The sequence below is a fragment of the Triturus cristatus genome, chromosome 5_2 (assembly GCF_964204655.1).
Source record: "Triturus cristatus chromosome 5_2, aTriCri1.1, whole genome shotgun sequence".
In the NCBI taxonomy this organism is placed as follows: Eukaryota; Metazoa; Chordata; class Amphibia; order Caudata; family Salamandridae; genus Triturus; species Triturus cristatus.
Genome location: NC_140588.1, coordinates 103,884,996 through 103,905,340, shown reverse-complemented (window position 1 = coordinate 103,905,340; position 20,345 = coordinate 103,884,996). Strand labels below are relative to the sequence as shown.

The 20,345-nt window shown below is 45.6% G+C and overlaps 1 protein-coding gene across 3 annotated transcripts in view; it reads left to right on the top strand.

The window, feature by feature from the left end:
- Window positions 1–20,345, top strand: part of PIGN (phosphatidylinositol glycan anchor biosynthesis class N) — an 862,819-nt gene that overhangs the window by 471,577 nt on the left and 370,897 nt on the right. For all 3 annotated transcript variants that reach the window (XM_085606885.1, XM_085606886.1, XM_085606884.1), the window contains one exon: window positions 3,944–4,035. In XM_085606885.1, the coding sequence (XP_085463011.1) occupies window positions 3,944–4,035 (92 nt within the window). The remainder of the gene's footprint in view (window positions 1–3,943; window positions 4,036–20,345) is intronic.

The following is a 20,345-nucleotide window of genomic DNA, read 5'->3' as shown; positions in this document are numbered from 1 at the left end:
ATAACACCTTATAAGGCTTAACATCTGTTTGGGAGTATTTAGAAAAATGATACAATGGTTCATTTTAATAGTAATTTAAAATTCAACTTAATAGTCAAGTTGGTTTTAAAGTTATTACTTTGAAAATGACACTTTTGGAAAGTTTGTTTAACAGGAGTAACTCAGTAATCACCAGGGACCTGGGGCAGTTAGTTGAACAAGGAACAGGGGTCCCTATTTGTAAAAATATACAGACATTATATACAGTCAAGTGACAGTTTTAATCAAACAAATAAATATAAGCGACACAGTGAGTGCCTGTGCAAACCAACATGCTCAGTGCTCTTTTATAAGTGATACACACATGATAAACATGATCATTTCATGTATCAACATAACAAGAACAACGCAGTCAATCACAAATTTAAGGATCATCATCAGCACTTTTTTAATTATATATGAGCCTGAGAGTGTACTTGTAGACACTAATCAAAGTAAAATAAGCGGTGCAGTGTGTGCCAGTACAAAACAAGGTGCTCAGTGCACTTTCATAAGTAATACGCACATGTGATGAATGTAATCACCTTGTGGGCGGACCTGCCTATTGAATCATGAGTTTTGTGATGGGCTACGTTGTTCTTGTTACTTTGAAACTCAAGATGATCACATTTATCGTATCACTTATGAAAGAGCACCGAGCATGTTGATCTGCACTGGCACTCACTGTGCCACTTATTTTTCTTTGATTATTTGATAAAAATTGTCATTTGACTGCATATAATTTTTATATATCCTTACAATTAATGACCCGTGCTCCTTGGTCAACATTCAGAAAGTTTTCATTTTTCTACCTAAGCCAAATGTGTCTTTCTGCATGTGTAAACTGTCACTCAGGAGCTGAATGGCTCCATTAGGTGTAAAGTGGCTCTTAGAGCGGAGTCAAAGGGATGAGGATTGACCTTCTCCTGTCCTACTACCTAGCTAGCCAGGCATCAATCCTATCGGGGAGGAGCTGCCCCCAGAACCAGTCATAGCCATACCTCTGGGTGGGCACAGGAATTTCTGCACAGAGGTAGAAAGTTTCCGCCATCTTGGTTTCAGGTAGAAAAGGACACTGTGGGCTAATTTACAGTAAAACACACAGGAAGTGCTGCAAAAGTGGGCAAGAGCAGCCTTGGGAACATTTTGCCCAATTGGTTAGGAGGTGGCTGAGAGATTCCTCCACCCACAGCTGGCACTGGGCTTAACCTCTTCAGAACACCTCCTGACCTGTATAAACTAGAAATATGAATGCCCCTGCTATTCTGACCTGTGAGGAGAATCCTAAGGGCTAATCTTGCTCCCACTTGTACCCAGGACTGAAAAGTGGACTCCAAGGGTCAGCTGGCTGACCTCCTGTTAAGCTACAGGGACACCAAAAAAACTGCCAGAATCCCACTTTCTTGAAGAGCCCAGCTGGCCAGATCCAACTGGACATGCCCTGGACTTTAGTGGCGGCTTCTACTAGTATGAGTTCTGGCCTCTAAGCTGTGTCCCTAAGGTCTTGACCCTTAGAAAAGTGCCAGAGTGTACTTCACCTGCCTAAATCTAAAACCTGGGACTTGGAAACTTTTTAAAGGATTTTTTGCCTAGAAAACCGACAGAAGCCCAGAACCAAGCTGCTGAGCCAATCCACCAAGAGTGCATTGCCCGTGGGCCTGACTTTGCCTCAGCTCACTCACAGTTCTTCTCCGCAGCAGCAAATCCAATTTGGTGGGGCCGATGTGAGTAGCATCGAACGATGTTGAACCCTCTTCGGTTACAGCCTGCAGCCCTGCTCAACTAAAAGAATCTTACTTCCAGAAAAGACTAATTCCAAAGGTAGATATGTTCACCGGGTCCAACACCTAGCAGTATCTGATCGACGTTGAAAGCTTCCTGGGGACAAACTCTGGATTTTCCCACTCAAAGCTTTTCCTGCCTTCGCTGACGGCTTCACCGAAACTGCGCGTCCTTTGCCAACCCGTTGTTGACAACCTCGCCTTCGGATCCAGCCTGCAACCTGCCCCGATGAGGTGTCTGCCTTCTCAGAAAAATGTTATGTCAGAGGGTAACACTTCAACTGGGATAAACCTGGTTCTCTTATCTGACCTGTGTTCCATTGTAGTTAGCCTCAAACCTTACCTTTGCCCCGGTCTAGCACAGCCAGTTGCCCACAGCTGGCACTTTGTGCTTTTTGGTACTAAAATTGAATTCAAACTTTAAAAATTCCTATCTAAAGTTTCGTCTATTAGAGTTTTATCTTTTTAGTGCCATTTTGTTAATTAAAATATTCTCTATTTTTATAAATTTGAGTGAGATTTTTATTGTGTTTTATTTTTGCCTGTTTTGATACTGCTAAATGATTTACACATTTTCTTACATTAAGCCGGTCTGCTTTGTGCCATAGATACCAGAGGTTGCGCTCCGGTTTAAAATACTTAAAGGTTTCCTGCACCTAAGAAGAATGGTGACATTATTACTCGTGGTGGACTACCATCCACCCCAACTAATAATCCACTTTCTCACAGCATATGTCACAAGTATGAATAACATAACCGGTGACTTTGTATGCTCTAAGCCGGCTCACTGTGCGCTACGTAAAACATTGAAACACTTTATGCTTGGTGAACTGATAGTAGCTTTAATTTAAACAAGATCATCAATAATGTATGTATGTATGTATTTTTCATTTGTAGAGCGCACTGTAACCCTACAGGCATCCTGGCGCTAAGACACAGCAAAGAAAATAAATAACAGCTACAAGCTAGGCAAAACAACTGATTACGCTCTGGGAAAAAGCCAGGTCTTAACTTGCTTGAGAAACAGCAACAAATCCTGTATCTGTCTCAACTCTAGTGGAAGACTGTTCCACAGGCGCGCAGCTGCAACACTAAACGCTTACCCCCCATGGTAGTTCTTTTTATCTTCGGGATCCTAACCAATTTAGCTGGCTAGGAGCGCAGACTGCGCGTAGGTACATACCAGCTGAACCTACGTTGCAGCGGTTTGGGTCCAAGCCCATGAAGAGCTTTGAAAACAATGCACAAAGACTTAAACAAAATTCTTTGTCTCACCGGGAGCCAGTGCAGCTCCGCTATGCCTGAGCAGTTGATGCATTACGAGTTCTCATTAAGACCAACTTTGCTGCTGCTGCCTGGATACGCTGGAGCCGCAGGACCAAATAGCCAGGAGACTCAAGCAGCAAGGCATTGCAGTAGTCCAGGCGGCTGAGAACAACATACCTGACTACTGTGCCTCTTACCTTAGAGGGTAAAAGTGGTAGCACCTTGCATAAGCCTCTAATAATTAACAGGCAGTTCGTGACTACTTTGTTCACATGTGACTCCAGGCTGAGCTTCTCATTAAAGCTGACCCCCAAATTACGCACTGTCTTCGCAGGTACCAGAGGTGTATCCGAGGGAAAAGGCCAGAAATTAGATGGTAGAACCATCGGCACTTTGCCCACTGCGCAGTGCAAAATCTCTGTTTTGGCATTATTAAATTGCAGAGCATTGTTCCTCAGCCAATACACCATTTCAGTCATACACTTATGGAACATTTCTCGGGAGGTACTTCAGAATCCCAGAGCAACAATGTCAGACTACTTTGATGGGTGACAATGAAGCAACACTGGACAGTTAATTGTTAGGCTTTTGAAACAGTGTTTAATTATGTCTGATGTGCCTTAAACTTCTTTTTTCATGTGTAGATGTGTTTTTCTTAGTTGAGGATCTCCATTGCTACCATACAATTTTTCTGTAGATATTCATTGATTTTGTTAGGTTGTGGTGGCTGGAATGGATGGTTTCGCCGTTTTCCTTTCAGTGTTGCATTTATTGTTTTCTACATTCATTATACAAAATGTAAAAAAATGTCAATAGATTGTTGTCAGTGTCATGTCTGGTGGTGTTGAACCCATAGTCTTCGTTGTTTTCTTTTCTAGGTGACAACGCTGAGTTGGGCTGTTTTATGTTTGCTGCTGGCAGCTTTTCCCCTGATGCCTGTAGTTGGAAGAGAGCCTAACATCACTCTAGTGTAAGAGCAACATTGTTTCCCTAAAACTGTTTTAGTGCTATAAGCTCTGCTGCACTCGCCACACCCTTCAAGTCTTGTTTTATTCAGGGAGCTCTGAAAAGCCCCTGTGTTTGGTAATGGAAATGGCTGCATGCGTGGTCTTGTGTGGCAGTTCCACTGCCGAGATATTGTAGCCCAGTCTGTGTGTGATAGGTTGTATTGTATTTGTATGAGGTTAAACTGGGTTGCATAGGCTATGTGGGTGCAGTTTTTCACTATTTCAGGATTACTTGAATTATGCTCGTGCAATTTTGTGCTACATTTACACCGCTTGACCTGAAAAACAACATTTTCACCAACAAACCAGTGCAAAAAACCTTTTCTAATGCTTAGGCAGTCTAGTTGTTGTTGCAAGACTGCATCAACACTCGTGCTTTTTTTATATTCTATGATTATTTGTTCAAAATTGAAAGATCGTGGTAGCAAAATAGCAATGTAGCAGATACTGGTCTTTGCTGTGCTATTAGCGGCTAGTCAGGTTCTTTCTGATCACAAAAACACATTTTTGTTGTCATCTCAAATTGTTATCCGTTTTCTTGATGATTTGATCACGAAATAGGCCTCCATTTTGAGTTGGCCTGAGTGGTATCCCCAGTGGGTGTGTGATACCGCACTGGGCAATTTCAAGTGGTGTGGTGAACACCAGACCATGTTCACCAGGTCCGTACCCATAAAACCCAGGGCAGGAGCTGCAAGGCAGAGGAACAGCCCATCCTACGCCTGCTCTCTTAGGGACCATAGGAGAAGCAGACAATGCTCCTCTCATAGAGCCTACATTATTTTCATCCTCAAGACACCCTCCCCACCCCTCAGCCTGCATCCCAAACCTCCACCAGTCCCCAGACAGATGTTTACGATATTTGCTCAGAGCAGGTGGTAAATATCTGCTTTAATCCCTGGAATCAGGGAAAACCTATGCAAAAGGACCCAGTAATTCCTGATCTAGGGAGTTATTCCCCATTCTTGTGACTTTAACGTGTAATCCCTTTTATCTCGTGGGAGCATATTGGCCGGTATCTTAAATTCCAGCCTTGCAATCCCCACGCAAAAGATAACAGGAAACTCGTAATGGGATCATACTTCTTGAAAGTCAAGTGGTGTTCCATCATTGAGAAGTGTCACAGTGAGCCCATCAACGGCCATTTCATCTGTACACGAATGTGGACTCATACGAGCTACAGGTTTACATAGGGCCTGAGTCACCAAGGTGCTAATCGTTGTTGATATGGCATGCACCTATGTTTGGTGGAGCTCGGCAATGGCTTTCCTCATTCACATAACTTCCAGGCATGAGTATAAGTACCGTACAAGTTCGGAAACTTTTGCAGAGAAATGTATAGTATTAACATACATTTTTACTTGTCTCCTATTTGCTGAAAAATATATTTGCTGAATCTCAGCATTGGGCTGAATTGCATGCAGAGGATTATACAACCTGTGAATCTTAAAGATGTTTTCACTTATTTTCCTTAAACAGAACCTTTTTTCCCTGTTAAATCTTCTCTTCCTACACCTACCTTTGAAAAATTAGGGATTTTCGTGCATTTTTTCCATACTTTATTAAGGGCTTACAATTCAGTTATTCAGGTGCAAGTTTAGAAGGGTGGATAAGTGTGGCGAAATGCATTGCAACTGTTTGTGACTGTTGGTGGTCAACTAATGTGCTTTGCATTTTTATGACGATGCTTGCTTGGCTTCACCAAATACTACTCTTCTAAGTGCCACTTCTGAACTACTCTTCTAACTGTCACTTCTGAATACAAAAATATCAGCATATTTCATAGAACATCTGCAAGCGTGCATTTCATCTCCACATTCAAAACCTGGACATTCCTGCCAGCTAGAAGTTAGCAGCTTTGTGACTCCTTCAGGTAGACTCCACAGTTGCAAATGGAAAAACCCTCTACAAATTTGACCTACAATGCTTGACTTCTCCTTTGGCTGCCCTTTCTCACGTACAAGACCTCTATCTGTGGTACTTATCCCTAGAACTGAAAGAAACTGGAACTGTATGAGAATCACTTGATCACATTAACGATGCACACTTTGGAGTATATGTGTGGTCTAGGCTCTTTTTCTGAAGGACTCTTTTCCTAAAATTGATCTTCCTTTTCATCTACCTGTTTTATTACCTTTCAAAAGCTGGTTTCAGAGCATTTTTGCAGAGATTCCGTTAAGCTCCTACATACAGAGATGTTGAAATCATCTGAAATAGGAGGCCGCAACACTCAACCCTAGGGTAATGCTCACAAAGACATGTCTCGATAGCAGCTTTCTCATCAGTTGTTGTCTCCTACATGGTATCTGCAAAGTTTAATCCAGCACCATGTGTGCTTATTTCTATGTTTGAGATCTGACTCTAGAGCCTTTGGTGATTCAGATTCTAAATGTAATCTATTCTGCAAGCAGATCTCGCATCACCACTACAAAGCCATCTTCTACATGACTACTGACAATGAAGCAGCTAGTTGAGGCAACGCACTCTTTAATTCTGTTAAGCATTGCACCAATCCACTTCCAGGCTCTCGAATCCTGCCATTAGTTGACAAATGCAATGCCATCAGTAAATTTTTCAAGAAGAACATTAACAAAATCCGATCTCACATCAACCACAGTAAACAGGCGTCCTCTCTACCTCCTGTATCCTATCTCTCCACCCCAAGTGGACTGCCTTCAGCCTCCTATTGCACGCTAAAGCCACTGAAGGCCACCTCCTATAAATATGCCTTTGTACCTTATTCCATCATTAAACAACTTCAAGGAGATCACCTCTCTTTAACTTCTTCAAATCCTCTCCCAGCCAAGGAACCATCACAGATGCATCAAGACAGAACATAATGTTTGCTGTCAAAACCTACCCTAAGCCGACATCTTCTTGCTATCTTCTACCTCATTTCCCTATACCCGCTCAGCTGCTGGAGCAGATCACTAAGAAGAGTCACCGAGAACAATAATCTACAGGTTTTCCAGTCTGGCTTCACACCATGCTGTATCATGCAAACAGCTGTGCTTCTACTCTTCAAGTAGTTGACAATATCCTCCATATCAGCAAAAGTAACTAACCCAACTTCTTGAACCTTCTCTAACTCTCTGCAGCCTTCAACGCACTCAATTCCCAAGCATTGATCCACAACCTGGAGACACACATTGGCTTCTCTAGCACAATCATGAAATGGTTCACCTCCTACTTCATCAACTTCCATCAACACATACAGACAGGAACCCTGTGAACCCAGAAATGTGTCCTGCAGAGTACCCCAGGACTCTATCACCTCCTATCATCTTCTATAGAACCCCTCCAATCCATACTCACTGGCCCCATCATAAAGATCCTTTAGCAAGCTGACAACACTCAATTTTCCATTCAAAGAACATACTGTCAGAAAATGAAGGCAACCAAGACAACCAGATTTTCTTCGAGAAAAAGATGAAACCCTCTCTTCCAGAAGCTGATTACAGTGTAACTGTGCAAGTCCTTGTCTACTCCCGCATGGCTGGAGGCAGCATTCTGCACAGTTGGCTCCCACACACCACTTTGGCACCTCTGGAAGGGATCCTATACACTGCAGCGTGTTTCATCAAATGCTTGAGGAAGTTCTAACACATCTCCCCAACGCTCAAGGATCGGCACTGGCTTCCTTTGCAGACACAGTCTTCTAAATGAGCAGTATCACCTACATGCCCTTCAGAAACAATACTTGCCCGGGAAAATAACTACCTCAGCAGGACAGTACCCACCAATGGCCAGGCCATCTCCAGATTTCATCTTCTAATCACCACAAATGTGAAACAACATCCTCACTGACTTCAGAACTGTTTCAACCCTCTTGGAATTTAGAAAGAAGATGAAGATACATCACTTCAAGGATTCCCCCACACACAATAGTACTTTTTACCTGTCTTCACTCATAATGTTACTTACTGGCTTTCACTCGCTGTTCAGCCCTTTGTTTCTTTAAAGCAAGGTGAACGCTTTACAGATACTACTGCATGCCGCTATAGAAACCGGTTGCAAACGCTGGATTGAAGCCAACCACATCCCCTTCTCCACTTGTAAATCCATAATCACAATTAATTTATGGAATGCGTGATTCCCCATTAGTTCATTTAACCTATGAAGAATTTTACATAGTTTATGCATCCTCATTAACATTGTTTCAAGCTGTGTGTAGAAAGATAAGTATGGAGATGTGAAGTATTTTTTGGCAAGCAAACAAAGAATACATTTTGGGTTGGTCTGAAGACCAAAACCTTGATAACAGCTATTGGTAATGCTATAATATATGACTGTGTCTATCTTCTTGCTTCTCCATCTGATGTGGGGTGATTATTCTTTAAAGAACCTTTTAGATTGTGAAGTGCGCTTCTAACAGAGGATGGCTGGAGAATTTGAAACTGATGACTCAGTGGCTTGTTGCTTGGATCAGTTTGTTAATCCTAATCCTAATCCTTCAACCCTGACAGTAATTGAAGTCAATGCAAAGAACAGACACCCATCTACATTAAAGACCTACAGTGACATCACTAAGACGGCTGTAGCTGTCTTGGCTCCATAAGTGGAAGGAAGAGATTTCACTTTCTGAGTAGGTGGTAGAAAATCACACCAGCTGAGTTAGAGTGTCCATTGCCACTAGAGCTTCAGATGTAATATATTGCAGTGGTAGTATTTTACCCCGTGGCTTTCCTTTTGAAAGCAATGAGTAAAGGTGGACTTTTACTGGGTAAAAGTATATTATAATTTTGAAATGCATTTTTTGGGTAATGAATATGCTTTAGTGGATAGAGACTGCACATACATAATCTCGGAATTAGCATCTGCAAGTATTTTACCACCATAAGTGATTTTTTTTTAGTTCCATGAAAATATTTCTCTGTCTACACTATATAGAGAGCCGGCTTCCTACAATGTTGAACTGGCATCTCTTCTAGATGGGGAGCCAGTGGAGATTTCCGAGGTGGGGGGGGGGGGGGGGGGGGGGGGGTGATGAGTGACCGTTTGGGAAGCCAGGATGAGTCTGGCTGCTGCATTGATCCACAGATAGGGTGACCAACCGTTCGTAAATTTCACAGACTGTCCGAAATTTGGATCTTACGTCTGTTGTCCGTGATGATCCCTTTTACGGATGCCTTTTGTCCGTAATTATGGCCATTGCAGGGAGCAGCACTGCTCCCTGCGAGAGGCCTCAGCTTCCTGATGGGGCGCCTCGCACTCCACCTTGAGCACAAGAGCAGCCCCACCCGCCCTTTGTCATTCTGTATGCCGGCTAATTGTCACATACAGAATGACAATGGGGCAGTCTGGACTGTTAAAGCATGTGGGGGCCTCCTCCTGCCTCAGTGTACAGCAGGGCATTCTGTTAGATGGATAAAAGGTAACACGCCCATGCTGCAATTTAGGAATACAGTTTATTTAACCCCTTCGACGCGCATGACGGAGCGGTTCCGTCATGCACGTCGGTTGCGCTGTGCGCATGACGGAACCGCTCCGTCATGGCCCCGCCCGCGCACAGAACCTTCAGCGTGGCGCGAAAATCCGCGCCGCGCTGATGGGGTTAAGGAAGCCTGTGAAACACGTTAAAAAGAACAGGTTATAGTTCTTTCACTGTCTCATCATTTTAGAACTGACGCATTTTCAATATTATATTCAACAAAGCCATGGTTGCTGCTTTTTTATTTTAAGGAACTAACAACCGTTGACAAAGCCAATAGTCCTGGCTTGTTGTTGGTGTAATGATAATTGCTGTATTATATATCTGGATGCAATGACAGAAACAGCATAATACCAGTCGGGCAGAACACTATGCTAAGCACAGATTTTTAGCCTAGGCGTTTTAAGCCACGCCCTTGATTACATCGAACACCCCCTTTGAAAAGACCCATCAGTTTTTTTTTACCACACTCAAAGCCCTGGAAACACCATGTCACAGGCACCTCACGTCCTGGCACTGTGCATCATGCATGACTCATGACTTCTAAGTTTTCAGATTGCCTATGTGCAGGGGCATAATGAACACTCGCCACCCCTTGCTTTAGAAACTACAGTGAGGGTGAAGTTCTTGATGAGCCTCTTCTGTCTGTAACTCTGCTGACAAAGGCTCAGCTCATAATGTGAAAAGGTGGGTGAGTGAAGGAATGGGTAAATGGCTGGATGGATTAGTGAAAGGATAAATGGATTAATGAAATGGTGACTGGATAGATAATGAAAGAAAGGATGGATGGATGTGTGAGTGAGTGGAAGGGTGGATGAGAGAAAAGGTAAATAGATGGATGTATGGGTGGAAGGGTAGATGGATGGGTAAAAGGGTGGATGCGTGAGTGAAATGATGGATGGAAGGATGAGTGAAAGGGTAGATGATGAGCGAGTGAATAGTTGGATAGATGAGTGAAAGGATGGATGGATTGATGAATTGATAAGTGAAAGGGTGAATGGATGGATGGATGAGTGAAAGGGTGGGTGTAAGGATTGATGACTGAGTGAAAGGGAGGTAGATGGACAAAAGGATGGATAGATGAGTGAAGAAGTGAAAGGGTGGATGGATGAGAGAACGGATGGATGAGTGAAAGGATGAATGAGTAATAGGGTCAATGGATGGATTAAGGAATGGATGAGTGGGTGGGTGGGTGGAAGGATGGATGGATGGATAAGTGAAAGGGGGATGGAGAGAGAAAGGGAGGATGAATGACTCAAAGGGTGAATGGGTGGAAGGATAAGTGACTGGGTGGATGGATGAGTAAGTGAAAGGATGGCTGGATGGGTGAAATTTTAAATGGATGGATGGATATATGAGTCAATGTTTCTATATAATGTGTGTGGGATGTAACGCACTCTGACACCCTGCCCTAAATATTTGGAATGAGTAACACTATAAAAGAAATTAAATACACATGAGAGACGATCTATGTGAAGATGAGGAGCACCTTTGGAGGGTGGTAGCAAAGCCAGACTGGCCGGACCGGGCATAGGATGTTTCCCTGGGAGGCTGGAAGAGGGGGGGGGCGGTTTTGTTACAGGGGGCTGGCACTGCAAATTTCCTTGTATATCCAGTAGTTTTCAATCAACAATAAAAGCGGCCTCACTTATATTCAGGTGTGGTTCACCATTAACTGGTGACTAATGTCCCTGCTGGGGCGAGATGCGAGTTTTGAATCGTCTAAGGTAGCAAGCTGTGGGAATACTGAAAAAACGTAAAGTGCACGATTGTCTCAACCTAATATAAACTTATTTTGACTTGTACTTAAGTGTTTGTCAATTTACTTATATACTATGGCGCGACCTCCTCTGACGTGTGTGTAAAAATTACCTTTTGTCCCGAAGTTTTGTCTTGAATTTTGACCTCCTGTCCTGGATTTTTACACTCACCGTCCTGAATTTACACCCATGCCAGTTGGTAACCCTATCCACAGGTATCATTTTCTTAGAAACTAGTCCTGCTGGCGATAACCCGAAATGTCCAAACAGGTTAAGCTCGCTCGAGAATAGATGTCCACCCCTCCCTAGACCCTACTGCACGGATAAGTATTTATTCCTTAAGAAAATGCAACAAGTATTCAAAACAGTCCTTCTGCTTAGAGTGGATCCAGGGTTAAAAAGGTCAAAGTAGTGACTGAGAGGGAGTAGAAGTCCAGTGAGTTTAGGGACACCCCTTTTGGATGACAAGTAAACCCCCTCCCTATAAAGATACTGCTTTACATAAAGGAGCATTCTGAATGTCATGTTGCAAAAAAAGCAGTCATTAGCTAGATGAAAAATATAAGCAACATCTGTAAAAGAAACAAATGCAACAAAAATGACAAAGGAGAAAAACAGACAACGAGAAACAACCCTAACAAACAGGAATGTAATTGAACCCCAACCGAACATTAGCCAAACCCCTCCATCCCCCTTTCCCCCACTGTGAAAGGTTGAAAGAATACGGATACGTGATGCCTGTCGGTATATGAAAGGGGTTTGGTCGCGTGTGCGTTTAATGTACTAGCCGTTATGACGTCTTTGTTTGCCCAACATGAAGTCTGCTTGGCTTTACATGACATTCCCATTCGCCTGGTGCCAAGTGGGGGTTATTATGCTTGTAGTTATTACCTCTTGGTCTCACAAATACTGCTGTAAAAGCCCTGGCGAAATAGCTGCGGCTCCTAGATTGATTGAGCGGTGCTAACGGCAGAGGGGGTGTTTTTACAAAGAAAATGGAATTGCAACAGCACGCTGCCTGCCATTTAAAGAGCTGCTTTTCTGTAGGGAGAGCTTACCACTGACAGCGCCCGATGCTGCGTTGGCTAAAACACCGCTTCTAAGTTGTTAAAATGCAAATAGGAGCGCTCAGTCAGATCACATTGGAAGCACGCCTGCCTGTCGAGAGCCCGGCAGTAAGCGCCGTTTCTATTGTTGTCGAACAGCGAGACTGTATGTCGTATGGGTTGATTTACCAAAATGGCAGCGGAAGTGACATCACGCACATTTGACCTGTCCAGCCGCCCCACCTAATAGCATCACTGGGTCAGTCCCTTGTCCCGCCCTTTCAATTCATGAATATAGCTAGCTGAAAGACTCTGTAAATAGGTATATTTTCTATATCATTTTAGTAAAATCAAAAGGCTTTGAGTAGTGTGGCCCTAAAAAATGTTTCTTGTGCCGACAGGAAGCTTTGGTGAGGTGACCAGTTCATTGACCTTAGAGTATAGTGAGGCTGATGGTATGTGTGACACCATCTTAAACAAGCATTTACAATGCAATGGTCTCGGCATTGTTAAAGTTAGAGCTATTGGCATTGCTCATGACATTATTTTTGTTTGTTTTTGTTTTTAAAACATTTAAATAAACGGCATTGTTATTTCCAATGTCAATGGCTGAACCTGGTTCCCCAGTGCTACATCCGCTCCCTCACTGAACACCACTCTGCCCCACTGAGAGAAATTCACACTGCCTTCAACTACAATCCAATTTGATCTGCTATAAACAACTGGATGCGACTCAATTCAACTTACGCACTAGGCAAGAGCAATATGCTGCCTAAAAGAAAAAGTAACAACATCCTGGAAAAAGCAAACACTCATAGGGAATGAAAGATTAAATAAAGCATGTGAAATAGGTCTTGCATTTATTTGCGTTGAAAATGACAATGCATTTTATTTATGTTTCGGTTTTCAAAACATAAATAAAAAGCATTGTCATTTCCAATGACAATAGCTTAAACTCTCGCAAACGCGAGACCGAAAGTCAGGCGAAGCACTGCAATCCCAGAGCTGGCCTGGCTGATGCTGCTCTGCCACTGCCCCTGCGTCCAAGGAGAGGAAGTAAACAGCTCGGTCTTGGCGTAGAGTCTCATTAAAGCTACATGTGTGTCATTCATTACGTTAAAGCCGTGGATCACATAGCAGGATCCGGCTGTTCATCTAGGAAACACTGAATGTGTGCACAAGTGGGTTGCCCAAAACCATATACTGCGTCAGGCAAGCCAAGCCGTTGTGCACGTTTTACATCCTGTAAGGAGACCCACTGGGCTTTGAAACCCAAATAAACACAAGTATTGCAAAATGTAGTGGATTCAGAGACCCCAGAAATCTTATCTTTGGATTGCAACAATGCTGTCTGAGGGCAGCACACAAGCTGTGCTTGTAAAGACCACATGGGCTGCGGGGACTGAATCCACCTTCGGGAGGGGGCTCACTGTAAACCAGGAAGTAATAAATGACCACAATGAAAGCCGCGGCCGCGAAAGGAGATACAAAACGGATGTAAGCCTGCACGCGGCTGCTGGTAGCAGCGTCTTTCAGTCTGGTGTCTACGATGGGGACGTGGCCCCTCATCCAAGGGCTTACATTAACAAAAGTTTTATCAGTCTCTGTAAATTCCCAGGAAACTGGCGATTTGGGATTCCTATCAATCTGCATGTCTGATCAATATAATATACTGGCCAAAAATTATTTTGCCGAAGGATTCTACATAACTGTATCCATCATCATTTCCTGCAGGGGACGAAAGTTATGCGATCGCAGGCTTCAAGCGTACTAGCTTCCGAACCGCTCCCTTTCACATCAAAGGCTGAAACCTCCCACCTCCCGTTCACCTCATCTGCTAGCGAGTGCCCTAAAGCTATTTATGTGGCATATGTGCTGCGATCCAAGGTAGCTCCGCGCACCTCTGTTAATAGGGTTGACCTGGGAGATTCGTGTGTACCCGTCGTGACGTGGCGCTATGGGTTTGCCACCACAGGAGGTCTGCCACCTGCCTGTCCTGTGGGGACGCACAAGCCAATCCCCAGACCATGGTGGTCAACAGACCTCGTCACCCTGTCTCAGTGGGCCAGCCCCGTTTTTTTGTCAGCCCTCATGTCCGAGTCCGACAATTATTGAGACTGCACACAGTGGTGATCCTTTCAGTTGGCGGGGAGGGAGTGGCGGGAAATGAGTGCTCGGTCCGTTGTCAATGAAGAGCAGCCCGGGTTCTGGAAGACTGACTAAATACCAACCATCTGTCCCTTTCTAAAACATGGCTGCAGAGGTCTCGAGGAGAGGGAGGTTAAACTGCTCTCCCGTGCGATTCTCCTGGGTACACAGCCGGCAAAAACGGTCATTGCTGTTGCTTGCAGCTATACACTGCGCTCCGTTCTGGGGTGCGACGTGATGTCATTGTTTTGAAAGCTCCCCACATCCGAACTTATTTGATTAACTAATAATGCAGACACTTTCAAAAGCCTAGTATAATATGCGCACCTCAGTACCTAGGTGGTGAGTTGACTGCCGCTACAGAGCGGCGTGGAGTTTTGATATTCGAGCTTCCCTTGACCCAGAGCTTGCACTACCCGTGCCTGCAGCCAGCTGGCTGACTGTTCTGTGCTGCGCGCTATCCGATAGCTGAACCCGCCACGTCGAAGGCTGCCTCCGGGTCCCAGTGCACGAACAGGGTGAACGCGATATCCGAGCGCTGAGTGGTGAGCGTGTTTCACTCTAGAGCATTCTGCTGCGAGGCGTGCCTACCTTGGAGTCGTTCTCTCTCCTCAGAGCTCCCTGCGCTCATCTCCCTGCCATTACTGCGGGAGTGTAATTCAATCAGCAGCAAAGTGATTAAAGTGAGCCACAGGCGTGGGAGGAGTTTGCTTTGGAGGAAAGCCAGTAAACAACATTTCAAGCACACGAGCCGAGGCAATGTAAAACAAGTGGAGTTCGACAACAGTTCAAACTCACCCCCCCCCCACCAGCCCCCCCCATTGAGAGACAAGGCAGAGCAAAAGGCACACCACCGCCTTTCTCCGAGGCAGAGCAGAAATGCCTCGGAGAAAGGCAACGGCATTTTCGGATTAGGGGGCGTGTTTGTCTTTTCTCTCCTCCAGCCATTGGCTGGAGGAGAGAATGAGACTTCTTGCAAAAAACACGCCCCCCGATCCGAAAAGGACGGGGCCTAATCGGAATGACTGACCTCTTCTCCAATGGCTGGCCAGCATTCAAGAGGCCAGCCAATGGAGAACAGGGGAGAAGAGGGGCGGGTTCAAGCCCCTCTTCTCCAAGTCATTAAAGCGCAGCCTTCGCTAGCCGAGATCTAAAAAGGTTAATGTAAGTAATGTGGAAGTCAGGGTGCAACAGTGACTGCCATGCGTACCATATTTGCTCCACTCCTGTATCCAACCTGACACTTGGTATCTACCATTGAAAGTACTACTAATGTAAACAACCTAAAAGAACTTCGGAGAGGAACCAAAGGACATACTTGAAAGCAGTATTATTCCTTTTAGACAGAGAGAAGACAATGAGAGATGCAAATTGTTCAGCATTTTCTTAAACCGTAGATCATTTAGGAACCACTCTCATTTTGCAGTTGCCCCGTAACACCCAGCCAGGCAAGCAGATACTCTGAGATCATGAATTAAACTACTCCAGAAAGAGTAGTTGGAAAAAAACTAGGAGTAAAAGTTGGCTGATCTTCTCAAAACCCTTTGTATTTAAGAAAGAATAGAGATGCTGCAAATTTACCCACTCATCATGTAAGTCTTTTTCCCCGATTTTTTGTGAGAAGGGACCGATGCGTGTAGAATGTGTATGTGTTTGTTTCAGTTACACCTCCGAGCTAGATGAAAGCCGTCAGAGTGCTGGACAGGGTCAAAGGCAAATAAACAGTTAATCTGTAATTGGGGGCCAGTCTTCCTTTCAGAAAATGGAGATGGGAACTCTACAAGTATGATGAGTTTAGTAAATATGGAAAGGTCAGCACACAAACCACCATGTACTGGTGTCAGCACCGTATAGGCTGTACTTTGTTAAGGAGCTTTGAGTGGTATGAACACTCACTTTGCCTCAGGCGACAACCTTCTTCCCTGAGCAAGGTAGGGGAAGGTTTTCTAGATACCACCGCTTAGCATTGTCTTTTCTAATGGAAAGCAGCTGCTGCAGTCAGTGGAATGAACTGTGATTAAACCCGTACACTGAGCGATTGAGACTTTAGTAGATAGGGTATGGCACTCCTAGATAGAGGCTATTGCATGCTGAAGCTGGCCACAGAGGCCTCTGAGCTGAAAATAGATCTGAACGCTCTCCAGCACTCGCACATAAAAATGGTGCATGCACAAGCAGTCTAAGGTAGGCATTCTTACTATCGGAAGAGAAAAAACAGTCCTTCCACGAATTGATTGAGACGCAACCACTGTTACCAGCATGTTAAGTGTTGTGCCCCTAATCTCGCCATAGCACAACCTAGAGCAACCACTGCACTTGAAGAAAGGAGCAGAGTCTGGTCTACATGCATTCTGCTCATGCTGGGCTAGTCCTGATGGTCTTCTCACTCTTTGACAAACCTTGGAGCCCCTTATCACACTGTAAATCCCCACCTAGAATAAATGGTGAGAGAAGCTCCGTTGACCATCCAAGATCCGTATAATTGCTCGTACAAAGTATATCTGAGAAGGGTGCTGAGTGCTAGTTCTAGTTCTCATTCTAATGCTCTAACCCCACTAGAGAAAATGGGTCAGATCCGTGGACTATGGCTGCCCTAATTCACCTGGGTCTTTCAGTCAATTAGTCAGTGGATTTGTAAAGTGCGACTAATCACTCGCGAGGGTATCCTTGTGCTGGGGAGTAAAATGTGCCGTAGAGATCAGTTGAAAAGCCAGGTTTTGAGTGCCTTCCTACATTCTAGAAGTGAGGTAGAGATTAGGAGGTGCACAGGAAGGTTATTCCAGGATTTTGCCGCGAGCTAGGAGAAGGAATGTTCTCCACTGTCACTTCGGCTGATGCGAGTGGTGCAGTGAGGGACAGGGATGCGTATCGCAGGTGTCTGTAGGGCTGGTGGAAGTTTATGCATTGGTTGACGTAGACTGGAGCTCAGTTGTGCAGGCCCTTGTGGGTGTGGATCAACATCTTCAACTTGCATCACTTCTGTTCGGGGAGCCAGTGGAGTTTTCTGAGGGGGGGGTGATGTGGGTCCATTTGTGGAGGCTGAGGATGAGTGTGGCGGTGGAGTTCTGAATGGTCTGAAGTCTCTTCAGGAAATTTGTGGTGCATAGAGTGCATTGCCGTAGTCCAGGCACTCACTTTTCTTTCTTTAGGGATAATATACCATAACACCAGCCCTGCCAAATACCACGCATCAGGCTTTAGAATCGCGCATTTCAGTGTGATTATCCCATCACCGCACTGAAATGCAATGTCACGCCTTACAGCCCTCCTCAGCTGTCAAGCCAGGAGCGCTGCTATAATGAGGCACTTTACAGGCTGAGTGGCAGCGCGCTGTGTGCACTGCTCCTGGCAGGCTTGATGGCTCTCTGGCTCAGCTGCTGCTGAGCTGCACAGTGGTGCTTAGTACAACTTCTCTCACCCCACACTGCGCGGCGAGTTCACTGACGTCAGGCAGAGTGGTGAAGTCAGTGTGCCCTGGGCCAATCAATGGGCACCGCCAAACTTGAGTTGTGCACTAATGCGTAGGCGGGTCCGGCTCCTGCCTTCTGTGGTGCGAGCGGGCGGGCGCCTTACATTTCTCTCTTTATGGACTGCACTGACTGTTATGCAGTGGGTATGGCAGCTCGCTCTCGTATTACAGGCTGCCGCGCGGTATGTGATCCCGCGACAGAACTGACCCCACCGGCCTCCTTGTGAGTTTGGTAGCAGTGACAGTCATCATGGCATCATTGTAATTACGGCAGAGTTCTCGACTGCTCGAACGCCCGCGACGGCCGCAACTGCACCGGCGCCACGGCCAGCCTGTGTGCAGCTGATGACAGGGCTGAGCCTGAGAAGTATCAAGATTGCAGCGGCAGAAAGAAACAAACTGACCGGCAATGGTCCACGGCACGAGATTGTGGCCATAGTGGGCCCGCCAATTGCCTCACGCAAGTCCTGTAGCCACAGCCTGAGCACAACACCCACGTGTGTGGAGGACAGGCAGGATGTTAGGCCTCATCTGTCCTCCTGCCTCCATTCACGTGTGGGCTCTCTTTGTAGTCCAGTCCCATGTCAGTGGCGGTACACTTGGGTGAGCCAGTCTGCCTTCAGCGGCCACAACTCATTTTTAGGTCGAGGCACCATCCGGTCTGCCGAAGGCAGAACCGGAAGTCTGGAGATTTAATGTTTTGGAGAAGAGGGGCTTGAACCCGCCCCTCTTCTCTCCTCTTCTCCATTGGCTGGCCTCTTGAATGCTGGCCAGCCATTGGAGAAGAGGATCGTCTCTCCGAACAGGCCCCGTCCTTTTCGGATTCGGGGGCGTGTTTTTTGCTACTTTTCTCATTTTCTCCTCCAGCCAATGGCAAGAGGAGAGAAAAGAAAAACACGCCCCCGAATCCGAAACCGCCGCTTCCTTTCTCCGAGGCATTTCTGCTTCGCCTCGGAGAAAGGCAGTGGTGTGCTTAGGCAGTGGTGTGCTTGTTAATGCTTGTTATAGTTCAGTCCGTAAAATAGCTAAAGCTAATGAAAATAATTACCGTGAAAGGACACAGGGTATATGAAAAAGTAGTCCTCTTGTGACACTGATTTAAAATTCAGCACAGTTTGTAATCTTGTGAATGTTTTCGTGCAGCTTGCGTGTGTCGCATCGGCTCTGCATCGCCTGAGGGGCCAGTGAAGGGCGGGGCCTGGCTGCTCGCCCAGGACAGTAGCCGTCTTTCAAGGCACTGACAGGGTTTTAGACTCGCTTCTGACAATTAATTCTCTTTACTGTAAATGTCCGCGGGCGCTTCATTTCCTGGGAGTACTCTGTGAACCCGACAGACGTGTGTCCTTGCAGTCTCTCCTCGTCACGGCTCCTTGGTGCGACAACAGACAATTCATGTGACACAGAGGGCTTGACTGTGCCTGCGTAATCCCGGCGCTCGGCCTCTGGGCGGCGACAGTGTGTGCTCTTATATTTATAGTCGACTCTACTGACGTTAAACGCTATCTCCAAGGCGCTCGTGTAACTGCCCCCGCCCCTCGTGGTTGCAAATCAAGTGACCCCCGTCTCCGAGTGACGTGGGTGTTGTATAAGACACAACAAGATGCTTTCTGTGGCAGCTGTGCCTGCAGGCGAACTGTTCCCTCGCTTCTCTTTCATTATTTTTCGAGTGGGCGGGATATTACGTAGGTCAGGCGAAGGGGGCAGTATTAATAAGGCATGTGTGTATCACCCTCGGGCCTGTGTTGGTTGGTAACTTTTAAGACCTCCCATATTATTTTGCGGATGTTTGTAGCGCAGTAAAGGCTCCGAAGAGAGTCAAGGCGCTGCGCGAGGAGACACACAGAGGCAAACGTGGAGCCAGACCGCGTCGTTTCTATACGGCTTTATTGCTTCCGTTGTATCCTATGTACCACTAACAACAAAAAGGCAAATACGCTGGAAACAATCCGGATGAAAGGGTTCCTGTTCACCAAAGCGTGCGAAGTCTCCCTCAAACTTTGCATATGGAGCTAGTGATTAAAAGTCCGGCTCCCTGAAGCTGTGTGAACGCCGACTGCAGGCCTGACTAAGCAGCAAGGAGCTCGAGGCCCGCTGTAGACTGGGTATTCAAGACGTGTCATTCCTCTGGGCTCTGGCACGAGACGCTTCTGGTGTACCCCAAAAGTAGGGTGACCAGAACTTTCAAGCCAAGAACCGGGACATTTCACTAAAACAGAAGAAGGACTACAAGTTTACTTTAACTGGGCTCGCAGAATGACACTGCTCCTCAGCATAGAATTACAGATGAGGCAATAAGAACATCATAAAAATACAATTCTAAAGCCAGTATCATGCCTGATATTTAAACCGCTTTCTTCCAACAGCTGCTTGCATATCGCTGCTTTGAAAAACATAAAAAGGCACCTGCCACCGTTTTAAA